Here is a 16,705-nt window from a genome sequence, read left to right on the forward strand (position 1 = left end):
GGGCTTGCTCAGCCCAGTCTTATGTTCTGTCCTTGCCCGTGACTTGTGTGCCTGATGCAGTCTACCACATAGTAGAAAGAGTAGTGCCCAGGTGTGCCAGTGACCACAATGCCTAATTTAGAAAGAAAATACTCTTAGCAAATCAGTTTGTCTGAAGACCTAAATGACATTCTCCAGAAAGCTTTATGAGGCATGAAGCTGATATTTTGATCTCCATTTATACTTCTCATTCAAAGAGCTATTTTTTATCAATGCCATGAAAACTTGGATGACACCTAAAATCCTTTCCAATATTCACAAGTCTACTATCCTGCATCATCAGGACAACCAAGTTCAGCATCCTCAGGTTAAGGATGCTGAGGAGTATAAAGGTGACGTTAATAAGCTTTCTATCAAAGGGGGTTAAAAATGAAGAATAAATGCTGCTATTGGAAAATTAACTTATGGGAAACAACTCATGCCCTGATGATGTCAAAACTTTGCAGATATAAAATCTTGCCAAAGTTCAATAAAAAACATGCAGAACAGTTCATACAAACGAGAAATGTAACAAAATACAAAGATATAGAAAAGTAGAACACAATATCCAGTGGGAAAACTACAATAAAGACAAAAAAATGTGCACACGAGGCAGTGTGGTAGTTAAATATGCACACACTTTCTGTGGCTATCCTGGATTCTACAAAGCAGTATTCTCACAGGTACATCCCATAAAGTAATTATTCCACTTCTTTTGACACTTGTTAACTACACACCCCACTGGTCTCCATGGGTAACTCTAACCATGATAAAAGACTAGGAAGACAAGAGCGAAAGATAAAGGGGTGGAACAGCTCAGAGAAATTAGCACTGAAAGGAACAATGTTAGCAAATGCACAGGGCCACAATCCAAAGGTTTGGAAAAGATAAAGAAGTTTTCCTTTTCTTCAATAGCCTCAGCCAAATGGCCAAATTTCAGGGCGCTACATCTCAGCAGAATATTTTGCAAGGGGGAATGAGGTACAAGTGGGCAGTGGTTGAAGCACAAAAAGGACCAGCAGCATTCACCTATTTTGTAGGAGACCATTGAGAAATACGACAAGTCAATACTGACCATTTCAGGGGAGACTCACATGATAACTCTTTATTGCTGCAGAACTCTAGATATCTAAAGGATTCCCAGTGCTGTTCCATGAAGCAGACTATATGAAAACCTTTTACATATTCAAAATAGCTTTTAAAAATATTTTGTATTCTGGGGAGCACTAAGTGTTTCACCCATGAAAATAAGTCTTTAAAGTTGGTAGGGAAAGAACCCTTTACAGATGGAGGACCTGACGCTGAAGGAGGTGAGCTGACTGCAGGAACCACCACAGGAAGACTATCAGGCACAGCCAGGGGCTGAAATGGCCTCCAACTTGCAAAGATTGTTAACTGTGCATAAAAGAGAATCTGAGAGTCGCCTGTGAGCTTACACCTGGCCCCAGCAGAGCTTGCTCATCAGCATTCCACGCTGGACCTCAGAAAGCTGGGGAAGCAATTTTGCAAGCACAGGAAAATAGACAAATTTCTTTCCTTCAAGCCTAATCTGATGATTTAAATCTATCTATCCTAATGCCTCTCCGGTGTTCTAACCATCTTATGCCTTTTAAGAGCACTTCTGCAGGGAGTTAACACTAGTAGCTTCTCTTCTGATTACACACATCTGCCACAAAATAGCAGGTGCCTTCCAGACACAATGAATTTCTAACAGGAAATTTGCAAAAGGTTTTGAAAGCTGGTGGGTTAAAACATATCTTAGGTTTTCTCAGACTTTGGGGAAAGAGGCAGGAAAGTTTGTTTACAATTTAACATCCTTCAAACAAAGGCATCAGGAAAATGTTAATCTCGTGGAATTTCTGGCTGAAAGATAAATTAAAAAAAATTAAACAACCACCAAGGTTAAAGGGTAATTTTCAAAAAAGGTTAAAATCACGCCTCTCATTAAATACAAAAATGAACACTTTTTTTTTTATTTAACTCATTAATGAGAATAATGTAAGATATGATAATCAGCTCAAAGGAGAATTCAAACAGCAGGCACCTTTATAGATCTGGAAGAATAAAACAAATGTTTAAATGGGAGGCAAAACTCACCTTTTCCACTGTGGCTAGGTAAGTCAACTGAACCTCTGTGGGACAGAATTTACACATCTACACCAAGAATTATTTTGTATTACTATCAGTTATCTACAACATACAGAGTTACAAAAAAGCTCTGAAGGATCAGAATCAGATAACCCAAAATGTTGTGCTATTGATGATGCATAGTTTTCCATGGAAGCACAATTTTTTCCCTACACAGATCACTGACCATCTTATTTATTGCTGCATTCCCAAAACCTGGTACAGGGTAAATGCTCCATAAATATTTGTTAGGTGGATAAATGTCTACTGCGTATCAGGCATTAAGCTAGGCCCTTCACACGCATCATCCCATTTAATCTTCCCAACAACCCTTTAAGATAAAGATTATTCTCATTTCACTGATGAGAAACTAACTTGTGTGGTGTTGTCCAGCTATTATTACTTGTCAAAGACTGGAGGTGAGGACCAGAGGGGAGACGTTGACTCAGGTCTATGATCAGACAGCCCATATTCTTTGTCTTCTTCTTTCCATTTAATATATGTCCTTTTTATTTACCATCACTATACCATCTGCCTCTAAATTAGGGGATTGTTTGTATGTTACATTGATATAACATGCTTCCTTGATGAGCATGATATTGGAGATCCTTACTTTAAGAAAAATAAATGAACAGCAGTATTCAAGAGAATCTAAGCATAAATGAGACACAAGAACATTCTTATTGTAGCCTTGCAGAGAAACACAGGGTATTTACCAGCCCACTTTCCCGTCCCCCACTTAGATGGTCATTTCCCAATTTTTAGGATAAGATAGATGTTTTCACAGAAATCAGAATAGCACTTAGGAAAACAGCGGCGGCTAACATTCAATACTTGCTTACTATGACCGTAAACTACTCTCACAGCAACAGTAGGAGGTGGGTATTATCATCTCCTTTTTACAGGTAAAGAAAGCCGAAGCATACCGAGTAACCTGCACAAAATCACACAGCTAAGTTGCAGCTCTGGGCTTTGACTTGGCACTTGTAACCACTGCCCTGCCCTCACCCTAAGTCACTCTACTGCCTGCACAGGGTGTTGAGGTTTGCTCCTTCATCATGTCTTGATTTTTCCAAACCTCCTTGCCCTGTTTATCACAGCCTCCAAGGGGACCAGGATGCCCAAAGTTTCTAGCATCCTAGGGCTTGTAACTGCAGGCTGGCTTAAGTCCTGAAATCTATTTTCTGGCCACTTGGCACTTGTGATCATTTGAGTACTTTACATTCACCCTTGGATAGGCAGGGGCCAGAAAACAGGGGAGAACAGCGGGCTTCTGAGGCCTCAGATTGGTGAAGTCAAAAAGACATGGGCCAAATGTTAATCCAAAATCACTCTCTCTGTTCTCTAAGTTCCCAAATAATTCCCTGCTGTCTTTTCTTGCCAGGAAACAGGCTGCCCTTAGAATGAAGTAGTGGTAGGTATGCTTCTAGACACCTCCAGATGAGTCTTGACATGTAAGGTGCAATGCTGGCATGTAGATGGTGTCAATAAATGGTCCTCTTAGCGGTTTTCTTACATTATTTCATTTAATCTTCACAATAACTCTGAGGCAGGTATTATCATTGTCTCTATTTTGGAGATGAGGAAGTCAAGTTAAATAACTTGCTCAGCTTAAGCAGCTTGCCCGAGATCCCAAGAAGGTTGCAATTTACCAACACCAGCAATGTCTCATGGAGACCAAGTGTGCTACCAAAAGCAATATGACAGCTGTTTGAAACCCCCTTTCCTCATGTCACTTAGCAGAAAGCCTTGGGAAGTAGTACCATTTACTCCATAAGCATTGAAGCATGAGATCTTTATTTCTGCGGGGCGTAATGCTCACCCTCTTCAAACCATTATAAATGCTCACCCTTCCCTCAAGAGTATCTCGTAACTCTCATCCCTAATAAAAGATAACACTACTTTCAAATAAGATCATGAGAAAGGCTTTGCCATTACTATCACCCAGGCATTAAGAAACATTAAGCAGACACTATCCAATGAAGGCTACCGTAATCAACGAAATGGTTACTGATTGATTACTTTTCGGGGTGAAATGACTGACTCTGTATAGAATTTTCTTATATTCTTATGGGAGGGACTAAGAAAAAAACCTAGACACTTAGAATCTAAGCTAAGTAATGACACTGCCTTCAGGATTTCAGGAATTTCATCCAAAAGGGCCATTATCTGTAGTTGGAATCAGAAAGAAAGGGCAGTAAAGACCATTTTAATACTTAAATTAGGAGGATTTCATTCTGTTAACTCAGCTTGAGATGCACTTGAGTGTGTTCCTTATATATTTAAACATTACCAACTCGGTCAGCAGGAATCTATGATAATCTAGTTCAGTGTTTTTTTAAACATTATTTAGTATTAGAACCCTTTTATCCAAATCAAGTTGCCTGTACAATTTGAATATGTAAAACAGACATAAAAGGAGTGGCTTTGGTCGACATACTCATCTCAACCCAAATCTTGCCCCTTTAGCAGCCTCTAGTGCACCCAAGGGCTCCATGGAACACACTTTGAAAATCACCCATGAAGTCCTGCCCTAAGGAGGTGTGGTCTTGCCCAGATCTGAAAGCTACAGAGTAAGTACTGAACTGCAAAAATAAATACTTTCAGCTTAACGTGCTCCTTTCAAAGTAACAGGGTGAATAGAATATAGAGAGATTAATCACAATTTCTAAAGATAGAAAGTATGAGTTTAAAAAGAGGCTTGGCATCTAGAGTGCTGAGCTACTCAAGAGCAAGTCACTTTCCCACTAGAGTATCAGTTTTCTCTTAGAAGAAAATGAAGACTCTGGAATAGAATCAGGATTTTACACTTTTCCCACTGAAGCACAGTTTTGGTGCACAGAGCAGGTTCTTCAGTCCTATCTTTCAACACAGCATTTGCAAAGGAGGAGAGAGGGAGGAATGCTAACCACACATAAGCAGAATCTCAGGGCAGCAGGGCGGGGAAGTCTGGAAAAGACCCCCTTCCTCTGACGGGCTCCCACGGTGGACCCATCCACTCCCTGATGCCCATCCCATCCTCCAATTGAGAGATTTGATCCTAAGGCCTTTTACATATAGTTCATTACACTGTCATCTTTTCTGCTTCCAAGTGCTTCCACAGATAATACTCAAAGCTCCTTGGTCTAAATGGAGTCTTAATTTGCGCTTTGAAGGTATTCATTTTAGGGGCAGTGGGTTAATATTAGTATATTCACCTCATAATTTTCCTATTCAGAAATCTTTTCTACTTAGAACATCCACCTACTGATCCTGTAACCAAGTTACTCTGAAAGACTTCCTCCCTTTCTTTCCTCTAGGATTGGTACACTCTTATTTTCTCTAGAATCTCCTAACCCCTTACCCTGATTCCCACATACTTCTCTACTGGACTCTCAAAATCGATGCTTCTCTATGATAACCATTTATGCTTGTTAAGGAGCATGGCTCACATGGTTCTGGAATTTATCATCCCTTTTAAAGTAAACTCAGGGCAGAAAATTTCAGCAGGATGATGCTGTTTCATGGTAAGGGTATGGGAAAGGCCATGGTGATGGAAACGTGAGAGGGAGTGAAATATTTTGGATACTGCATACTTTACCCGTTATGTCATGCTGTTTGAATGACTCGCTGTAGATCTGATACTGATTTGGACAATGTTTCTTCAACCACTTGCAGACATCCTGCTGAGTCCACAGAGCCACAGGTTTTGACAGCTTCACCGTAGCCGACTACAAATAAAGAACGAAAATAAGGTCTGTTAACGCCAGCCCCATGCCTAGAAAAGCACTACTGTTAGAAGTCCTAGAGTAGGGTGAAGGCTACAAGTTGGATTCCCTGAAGATAAATGTCTGGCTCTTATCCTCTCCCTCATTCTACAGACCTTCTCCACACCCCTGAAAACAAGAAAACGTTGAGCTGGAGAAGGCCATGAAAACCACACTCCTTCTCAAGTTGTCATCTCTCCTGGGAAAAACTCCCCAGGAAGTAGAGAGTTCATCAGAAAACATTAACAACAAGACAATGCAGTTGCTAAGCAATTAATTAGATTTTAGGGACGAAATAGCTGCTCCCAAGTGGCCTTTCTCTGTATTCCAAGAAAGTGTCCATTTCTTGTTGTCCTCTGGTATCTCTAGGGCCCAGTACAACTGGGCCCAGCAGGTGCTAATAGTTCATTTAGGAATGACTGTTATAGGATTTAGACACCTGCATCCTGAGCAGTGCAAGTCAGCCTGGGGGCTCTGGACTTAGGCTGGTCCTGTAAAGTCTAGGAATTAGTTATGCCACAGTGGGGAAGCAAAAAGTCAATTCTCCCAGCATGTGGGGAATGGTAATAAGATAATAGGGTAGCTAGACTTCATGCAGAAGCCAACTAGCCAAGGCCTCTTATTGTTCACTGGATCTTTCAGGGAGGTGTTTTCACAAAATAAAACAAAACATAGAGGTGCACAGGACCCAGCCTTTGACAGATGGCAGGTTACAAATACATTCATTCATTAACAAGCACCAGCTCTGTGCTAGATGCTGGTCTTCCTCATGGATCCCAGGAACTTGGCTGAGGCAGATAAAAGCTATCTATAACTTTTATCATTCTCAATCAGTGTTTGCCAACAAAGTAGGATCATAATATTGATAGCTCTTTAAAGGATGCTGCCAAAGGGTGAACAGATCTGGCCTTAAATATCACTGACCTTTTCACTAGGGATCATTCTCTTTCAATCTTTCAGATTAAAGCAAAAGGGAGAACCTCAGTTTTTCATGAGCGTGATTTAACATCTTTCTAACATCTGCTAACATGTTTTTTTGACAAAGAGAGGGCTCACTTCGGCCTCAGAACCTTTATCGGAAAGCGATAGATCTAACATCTAACAACTGTCTTGTTTTATTATATTTAAGGTTGCTTTTATTTTATGGCAAACTAATTATGGAGAAAAATAAGTTTTATTTTTGGTAGTAATAGATAGTTTGCTTTTAAAAAATTTGAATAACAGGCTAATTTAAAGAAAAAAATTAAGATAATAGGACAGATGGTAACAAGATAATAGTAAAACTAGTGGAAGTGATACGTATGTGATTCGAGTTTAGAAAACAGTGCTCAGGTGTTATTTTTTATTGGTCTATTTCCACTTGTATGATTCTTTGGGCCATCACTTACAAAATAGTCACAAACTCTAGTACTTAATCACTTTTTACTTTGTGATCAGGTAACTTTTTCCTTTCACTCTTATGAAGTATGGTACATTACACTTTCCAAAGATGATTTTATATGTGTACATATATACACATACATACATATCTGCTTTGTGTTCATTGTGACTGGCCTTCTTCCACTGATATTTGGGGTTGATATTCCCTCCCCTTGAATTTCAGCAGGGTCTGTGATGGTACTGGCCAATAGAGTCCAAGAGAATTGATGCTATCTATGTCACTTCTGAGGCTAGGTTATTAAAAAGATACAGCTTATGCCTAGCTCACTCTCTCTGGCACTCACCTTTGCAACCCAACCACTATATTGTGAGGAAGCCCAGACCATGTGTAGGAGTTTTGGCTAATGCCACAGCTAAGTTCTCAGCTAACAGCCACCACCAATCCCACCAACCATCAGAAAACAAGTAAATAAGCTTCAGATGATTCTAGCCACCAGCCTTTGAATCTTCCAGCTGAGGCCCCCAGACACCATGATGCAGAGACAAACCATCCCCACTGTGCCTCAGGTGAACTCCTGACCCATATAATCCACAAGCATCGTAAACAGTTGTCTCCCACCACTAAGTTTTGGGGCAATTTGTTTTGCAACACCATAACTGGAACACTAAGTTATATGCTCAGTGAGGATAGAACTGTTACATCTGTGCTCCTCAGAGTGCCCTGCATTTAACAGATGCTCTATGCAACCACAATGAATAAGGGAATGAATTAATGAAATGAAACCATTCTCACTGAGTCTGGGCTCACACATCTGCTTTACTATTTATTTAATCAGCAGTGAATTTCAAGTCTGGTCTTTGCTGATCTCCACCCACTGTGTGTTGTGCTCTCATGGCTCCTAATCAAACTTGTCAGCCTCTTCCTTCCACCCTACATCCTTGAGTCAGGCTGCCAGTCATCTTCCCTCTAACCTCTGTGTGCAACCATATCAATTGCTTTCTTCATTTTATGAGAGAGGAGGACCTCTGGCATAGATGATACAAGCCAGTAAATCTTTTGTTATTTAGTTTTCCCCTTTTTGCCTGTTATCACCCTCCTTTCCTTTGCATGATTAGGAAGCTAGACTTTTGGCTCTTTTAGCTGGAAATGCACTTTCCACCAAGTTTCACAAGTCAGCACCTCTGAATCTGTCTCCTTCCTGCTCTAAAAATTTTCCTTCAGATGAGTTGAATGAGTTCAAAGCTGACACATCATTACCCTGAAACCCCTCGCAAGTTTCTTGCAAGTGAAGCTAATCACATCTTTTAGAAAACCCCCATAAACCAGTCACAGAGGCTGTAAATCAGGAAGGGAAAGGAAAGAGGATAAAGTTGCTTATACATCAATATACTAAACTTCCTGGAAGGTCATTCTTTACCTTGCTCATTTCCTAGGAAACAGAGCTCTCTCAGCACCAAGACAAACCCATTCAACTGGAGATCTGGGGGAGATTAACCCAAACATGCGAAGTCAACTTGTCACTGAAAACTAATTTCCCTAGTAACTCAAAGGAGGTTTCAAAAGCACTTAGTTTCTCAAAGCTGTTTTTTAGTTATGTTAAGAGATGCAATCATCAACCACCCTGAACCAGTCCAAACCCCATTACAAGAGTGACACCTGTGCAGATAGGCTGAGCTTTGTCTAAAAGTTACCTTTGCTTCATTTTAATGCTAAGATTTCCACCCCAGGAGGAGCTTAAGCCTTATTACCATAAGATGTGACACATGTGGAAGCATGTTTTCAAACTGCACCTGTGTGAACGATTACCCACCTCTATGTGTGATGAGGAAACTTCCCTTTTGAATATTCATTCCCCATCGAAAATAAAAGGCTCCTGCTTTCCCCTTGCTCAGAGAGCCACGGCTTTGGAAGTGATTCCCCTGGACTCCTCATTTGCTGCAAATAAATTTTACTTTGTGTGACAACTACTTCTGGTGAAGGCTTTGATTTCAACTCATCAAGAAGCAAACCCATTTTGGTTTGGTAACAAACTTAGAACGCATCCTCACCAGCTCACCATGCATGCTTTTGTTATAAATTTCCTTTCATCATAATTAAGGTGTTCTGAGGCTAACACTCAAGGAGCTGCTTCACTTTTCCTTCAGAATACACTCTAAGCAGTAATTTGTATCACTTGCTTGAACAGCAGAAAACTCAACACTTTAGGCAGATTTTTCAGACTGTATGACCCTACAGGGATATGTCTCCATGTAAACCAGTATAATAAAATTGGGAGAGATAAAGATTTCTACCATTTATAAGCACTGTTTGTCTCTTCTTAATCAGATAGTGATACAAGTACTGGTCCCATTTATCAGTTGATTCTTAGCCTTGGCTTTATTATGAAATTTTTCTTAGTTTGCTACACATTAACTTGCTAATATCCATAATGATTCCAGTTCCCGCAGTCTGCTGCTGCTTTTTGGATTCTCAGATCAGACTTTCATTTGTTCTGCCTGAACTTGTCTTTGTGTAGCACCCCAGCTCAACCTCACTTACTTTTCCTTCTATCATGACACCCTCACACCCAACAGCCATCAAGTTTTGGGAGTGAATGCTATAACCTGATCCTCTAAAGAGTTTTAACTTTATTTCTATGTGCAATTTGGAACAAGTATACGTTAAATTTACATAAATCTTTTTATCATATTGTTCCAGTGGGAGGTGCAGAGTTATCAAATTTTAACAGCTCCACCATGTTATTTCAACCACCTTCCTTTTCTCTGCGACCCAACACTCACACCTCTCTTTATACTCAACTCTAGATGAAAATTTTCTCTAACATGCTGTGTGGGGTTTTTTTCCCACAGTAGGAGCCTAAAACAAAATAATAACAGTTTATCAAACAAAGAGATAGTATTTCATATTCATTAAAAACAATAAACTAATAAAAAAAATCCTGCCCAAAGGCAAACATTAAAAAAAACATTTGCCCCAGTTCTCTTTCTCCATGTTTGGGTACATCATTCTCTGGGTTTACACCCTGAAGACAATTTTGGTTTGTTTTGTTGCCCTGAAAGAGGCCCGAGGCAGTTTGTTATCTTAACCCCTACATACTGTGACACTGAGCAGAATTCCAGGCATTTCTTTTCTGAAGTGGTTCTTGCCTTTCTATAGATAACCTGAAAGCACATTTCTAAAGCCTTTAATTTCTATTTCACAGGAAGATCTCACTTTATGCAAAAGACACATCGGGAAGGGTTGTTTGCAAATTCTTATTATTTTTTAAAAAAATGATTCCTATTTTAATTTAACCATATACAATAATTTCAGCTATGTTTTATAGTAACTTTTGATTTATATTTAACTGGAAAGAACTCAAGTTTTAAGTTAACATAAACTTGAAGATTTTCTGCTAGGTAATAAAAAACTCTACAGAAGTTTTCATATTGAAAGACTATATTACGAACTGCTTTTAAAGTTAAGTTTTATTTTGTAATTCAATTATCCGTTAACTGTTTTGCAATCTAAATTCCCTTTTAATTTACTGGGGTTGGATTTATAAGAGAATACCGCAACTTTAAGCTCCCAAAGGCTGTACAAACTCTTAACTAGGTAAGCTGCCTGAGGCCCAGTGGGTTGACTGTGAAAAAATAGAGAATGCATTGATTGTTTATATCCACTGGCAGGATATAGTGAGCTTTATGACCAATTATCAGAAAATAGTAAACATACTTACAAGCATCTCATTTTATAATCAAGTATTTGCAAGTTCTAAACCTTGCCTCCTTCTTCCCTTATCATCCCACATTGTCTTTTCTTTAGTTCCAGAGTCCTCTCTTTTATTGGCTTCCACTGTATATTCTTACTCAAGATTGGAGAAAGAATGGAGAAAAGGGGAAGAAGAAGAAGAGAGGAGGGGGAGGAAAAACACACATACAACAAACCACTGACGTCTACTTTGGCAGCTTTTGATGTTTGTTCACCCAAAAGGGGACCTCTAAATATCAGGAAGGATGGGCTGGTTCACAGAATACTTGGCAGTTGAATTCATTAAAATTTTTTAATGAAATAATATTTATTTAGCCCAAGAGACAATAGAAGGTGTTAAATACAGAAGCTTACAGAGTTGTGAACAAAACTTAGCTGTTTTAATATTGAGAAGACTAGGTTTTCTTAAGTAATCAAGGACATGATAAAGACAATGTGAAGCACAGCACATAATTTTAGTAAGACACAAAACCTTTGCTGTCTAGACAGATTACCCAAAAAGTTAAAAAAAATTTCAATCTCTTATCAAGAGGTCAACTGACTAATAAAACTTTGTCCTTTAAACAGAGAGAAAACAATTCTAATTTTGTACCAGTGTACTTTTGATATTAAATTTTAAAAAAATTAAATAATTCCATTCCAATCTTAACGAGTTAGACCGCACCTAAAATTCCTTTCCCGATTCCCTTTCCAAAATGTTCAACTTTTTTTATGCCCATTAGAGTTCTGTCCTATTATATAAATCTTGCTATTATGACAACATGAATTAGTTAATTTCTAAATACTAATAATGCCCTCTTCTTTCATCTTAACTCCTTCATGGGAAGAGGTGGTTAGAAAAATTTTAAAAGCTACCTCTTCTATTGTATTCTGTTTCCAGGGTTGCTTATGAGATCCACTTGGTCATTCCTGGGTTTGGACCAAAATATCCTAGGATGAATGAAGCTATTAAACTTCATGCCTCCCAAAGAGAAGAGATTTCACAGCTAGAAAGTTTCCAGGTAAAAGTTGAACACATTTCCTCTTGCACGAATGAAAGATAAATATATGTAATGTTATTTCACATTTTCTCATCTTTACCTACTGCTTTAATATCACCTGGATCAGTTCATGCTTCCTAATTTGTAATGTTCATCTCTTCTGAGCAGTCGAGCACCCCTAAGTAGTGGTAACAGGTAAGCAACATTAGTAATTTTTCCAAGTACACAATGTGGTATTATTAGTTTCTTCAACTGTTCTTCATATGACATCTATTTTAGATCTATTACTTTCCAGTCTCCTCCACAGGGCATTGTAGCTTATTAACATTTCCTTCAAAAGCCAGTGTCCTAAATGTACTGATTACAAAAGTGAAATATATTATTGAACCCTAAACCTTTATCATTACCAAGTTACATCATTGGCTCGTACCGAACTTAGAGAAAATCCAAAGCTTTGAGTCTTCTTCAAATTAATTTCAGTAAAACTAGGGCTCTCTTATCTTGAAAGTAGATTTTAATGAATCTCAATTATATTTTGCAGGTTTGAATCCATCATATGAGATCCTTATTAACCAATGTATTGCTTGTTCTATATTTGCACTATCCATAGTAAACAAAAGCTCTTTGATGTCTTCAATAACTTTTAAGAGTACAAGAGGGTCCTGGGACTAAGTTTGAGAACCACTGTTTTAAGACATCGTTGTGGTGGCGTCATTAAAAGAAAAAAGGAAAAGACAAATTTGGCCTGATATAATTTTTTTCCTTAATTCGTCCATATCCAAGTTTAGCGATGGCCTTTTTTTATTCCTAAATGCTCAAAACCACAAACTCAAAGAAATGGAAAGTTTGAAAGAATCTAAATGGTCAGTGGGTTCAAGTTTAAAGCTAAGACAAGAATCTGATCCACTTTAAAACATCTAAAATGGTGGTTAGTAAACCTGCACCATGATGAATATACCAGGGTGTGTGCGCACATGTGTAAACAACTTTACTTGGATAAATAAAGATAAAATCTTAAGCCCCAAATTGAAAATAATTATTTTTTTCTTTTGGAGGCACACAAAATTTGGGAAAACGATGATCTAGATTTAAGGCTTTCCCTGAAAATTCACAGCATCAGAAAATGCATCCTGTGAAACAGGCCATTCCATTGCTAATAAACTCTAATGTTTAAAATAGTCTTTTGTATTGAAGACAAAATCAGATTTCCATCATTTTTCTGATTCTTGAGTCATCTTTGGTGAGATGCCAGACAAATCTCACCACCCACTGCAGTGATTTCCATTTCACACATCACATTGGTGCTCTCCACTGGGTCTCATGCCCTTTTTTTAAAATTTTTAACATATATGTAAATATATGCTGATAAATCCCAAATTATCTCCAGCCCAGTCTTCTCTCCAAACTAAAGAATCATGTGCACAACTGATGACTTCACAGTTCTGTTTGCATATGTAGTAAACATTTCAAATTCAACATGCCCAAAACTGACCTCCTGTTTTTTCTCTGAAAACTGCCTTCTACAACTCATTTGGGAGAAACTCTGTACTTCCTGTTGGTGAAGCCCCAAATCTTGAATTCGTCATAGATTCCTCTCTTTCTCTAGTATTCCACATCTAATCTACTGGGAAAACCTGAGGGGTCTACCTTCAAATATATGCAAACTCCAATCTCTTTTGCTCACCAACATTGCTACAATCCTGATGAGAAAGACTATCGTGTCACACCTAGATTACTTCAGCTGGGTACCTCCTGAACCTAATTCTGCTTCTCTCTTGCCCTTATTTTAAATCTTTAAAATGGCTTACCATGCCTCAAGCAATCTAGATACCTTCACCGTTCTTTCTGTAATACATTCTGCTCCCACTATACTAGCCTTCTTGCTGTTGCTCACAAATGCCAACCATACCCACTTCTTATTTTGCCTGGAGTGTTCTCTCAGAAACCTACATGTCTAATTTCCTCACTTCCTTCAAGACTTTGCTCAAATCTTACCTCCTCAGTAAGTCCTATCCTGTCTCCCTTTTAAAATGCAACACTCCTCCCTCTGGCGCTTTCGATTCCCATTACCTTGTTCCACTGCTTCCTTCTCCATAGCAAGTATCATCTAATACGCTAACACTTCATTCATTTTGTCTATTGTTTATTATCTGTCTCTTCCAACTGGCTTGTGACCTCCACAAGGGTAGGAATCTTTCTTATTTTGTGAAAAATTCCAAACTTTAGAACAGCGCCTGGCACACAGCAGGCACTCAACAGTGAATGAATGAAAGAACTGGCTGGTCTATCCTTATATATTATACTTGAGTGTCAGAAAACTGCTTCAAGTCCCAGTTGTGCTCTTAACATTCCTAGGTTGAAACTAAAACAGCTTTTCCTCCCATTAGATTTCTCTTATATTGAGCTAAAAATGAGCGATATTCTAGCACTATAATTCTTAGCAAGATAACTTACATTTCTGATCCTCAATTTTTTCATTTCTGAATGACACAGAGAGTGATGTAATGAAACAAGCTTTGGCATTTGGAATCACCCAGACCTGGACTGGAGGCCAGCTCTGGCATTCACTAGCACTGTGATCTTGGGCAGGTCACTGAACCATTCTAAATGTGTTCCTCAAAACACTGGAAATAATACCTACCTTGTCAATTGTGGAAGGATTAGAAATGGTTTATCTAAAGCACTTTAGAAGTGCCTGCCATATCCTATGTGTTCAGGAAAGTATCCCTTCGTATCTCTTGAATGGCATTAATACGCTCTCCCAATGCTGGATTCCCAAGCCTGACTTGGGTAAGCAATAGCGCAGCAGAAACAGGAAGTCTTTGGAGTCCAGCTGACTGGAGATGAGTGGCAGGCATTCTGACATGATGTTAGGTGTGATGAGCTAAGACCCAAAGAAAAACAGCTGATGAGAAAGAAGGAAGATTAAAAGGCACCAGTGGACAAGGTAGGCATAGGAACTAGAAGAAAAGATGGAAAAAGGGAAGTAAATGGAAAGAGAAAGGTACCAAATGAGGAGAAGCAAAGGGATGCTCCTCATTCAGGTTGGGCTTTGCTGCAACTACACAACATTCAGCCATGGCACTGGGTTCCCTCCGACTCAGAGTCTGCTCTTCTTTGTCTTCAGGGACAGTCATGCACAAAGTGTCCTAATGCCACACCACAGATACAGCCCGGATTCCCCAGCCACCTGATGGAGCTATTTATAAAGGTGCACCATCCAGATGTGTAGACTCTACTGCTCACAAGCTGTGAATCGGATGCTTGCATGGAACGCTGGTAAAATCTGCTCTCTCTCAAATGCACGCTGCTGGGCATCAAAATTTCTAACAGTAAAACCTCATAGAGGGAATAAACAGACGTGCCCAGGCAGTCAAGAGAAAACAAGATGTCTCTGGCATCCCGGTGACCTGGATATCAAGGCCTGCTTTTCCTATCAGCCCAGATTGTTGTGCCTGTCAAGAGAAATACGGAGGGAGAGGATCACACTGTACTTTGTGTCTGCTCTTCCTTAGCACAGCAGGAAAATCCATCACTCATCTGCCCAGATGAGCAGAACCTACGGGAGATGCTATGCGTGCAAGGCACAAAGGCGCACATGCGCTCTGAGCATGTACCTTAAGGGAATACCCTGTGCAAATGTTGGATGAATGAAAGCATGACAAAAGCAAAAAAAATATGAACCATAAAAATGGTTACTGATCATCATCATTACATATTTCTATGACAATTCCTTTGGAATAACAACATGGTAGGTTGTTAACAAAAATGGCCTCAGTGCTGGCCAGCCCTAGTGGCCTAGTGGTTAAGCTCTGCAGAGGCCCAGGTGTGGTTCCCAGGTGTGGACCTACATTACCACTCTGTTAGTGGCCATGCCGTGCTGGTAGTCCACCTACTAAAAAATAGAGGAAGACTGGCACGGATGTTAACTCTTCCTCAGCGAAAAAACAAAACAAAACAAAAAAAGCCCTTAGTGCAAAATTACACTCTGCAACACCAGGAGGTCCTTCAGCCATAAGGTGGCATCTATTTCTACATGTTTTGAGTCTGGGAGTGGGGCAAAAGAATAAAAGAACAACAGGGTGGTGAGGATGGGCCAGGTCTGAGCTGAGTTCTCAAGAGGCCTTTCTTTCATGTGGTACACTCTTTCTTGCTCCTCTGAAATCACTATGAGAACATGCCTGGTCAAGTCTGCCCCAATCATGCTTGGGAATGTGGCAGAAGAGCTTATTAATGCCATTCCAGATATAATATTAGATACAATTTTGTAACACAGCCTATGGAAAGAATTGTTTTGAGTACTTTAGATAAATCATTTTTAATCTTCTCAACAACCTACAAAGTAGTTATTACTTCCAGTTTACAGAGAAGCAGGCTTAGAGAGGCGAAGTGACTCATCCAAGGCCACACTGCTAGTGAATTCAAACTCCATGCTCACTTCCTGATCTCACTCTGGTTTGATGGACATAAGGGAAAAGAAGATGTGAGCTATCTTACTGAGGTTCCCAGTGCCAGATTGCTTCCTTACTTGAATCAATTAAGATAAATCTGATCAAAATAAACCTTTACTTGAATCAATTAAGATCAATCTGATCAAGATAAACCCTGCCTTTGTTCGAATCCAGGTACGCTAAGGGTAGAGCTGGGGCTGGCACCAGTCATCTGACCCCTAGTCCAGGGCTCTTTCCACTCTCCTTATTGTG

General features: G+C 39.4%; 1 protein-coding gene across 3 annotated transcripts in view; it reads right to left on the reverse strand.

Moving 5' to 3' along the window:
- The window catches only part of SAMD12 (sterile alpha motif domain containing 12), a 381,347-nt gene that overhangs the window by 205,385 nt on the left and 159,257 nt on the right, over nt 1–16,705 (reverse strand). For all 3 annotated transcript variants that reach the window (XR_011543486.1, XM_070631929.1, XM_070631928.1), the window contains exon 3: nt 5,726–5,855. Coding sequence is in view for 2 of the 3 variants with exons in the window: in XM_070631929.1 (XP_070488030.1) it covers nt 5,726–5,855 (130 nt within the window). In the remaining variant the exon portion in view is untranslated. The remainder of the gene's footprint in view (nt 1–5,725; nt 5,856–16,705) is intronic.

This window comes from Equus przewalskii, chromosome 8 (assembly GCF_037783145.1).
Source record: "Equus przewalskii isolate Varuska chromosome 8, EquPr2, whole genome shotgun sequence".
Lineage (NCBI taxonomy): Eukaryota > Metazoa > Chordata > Mammalia > Perissodactyla > Equidae > Equus > Equus przewalskii.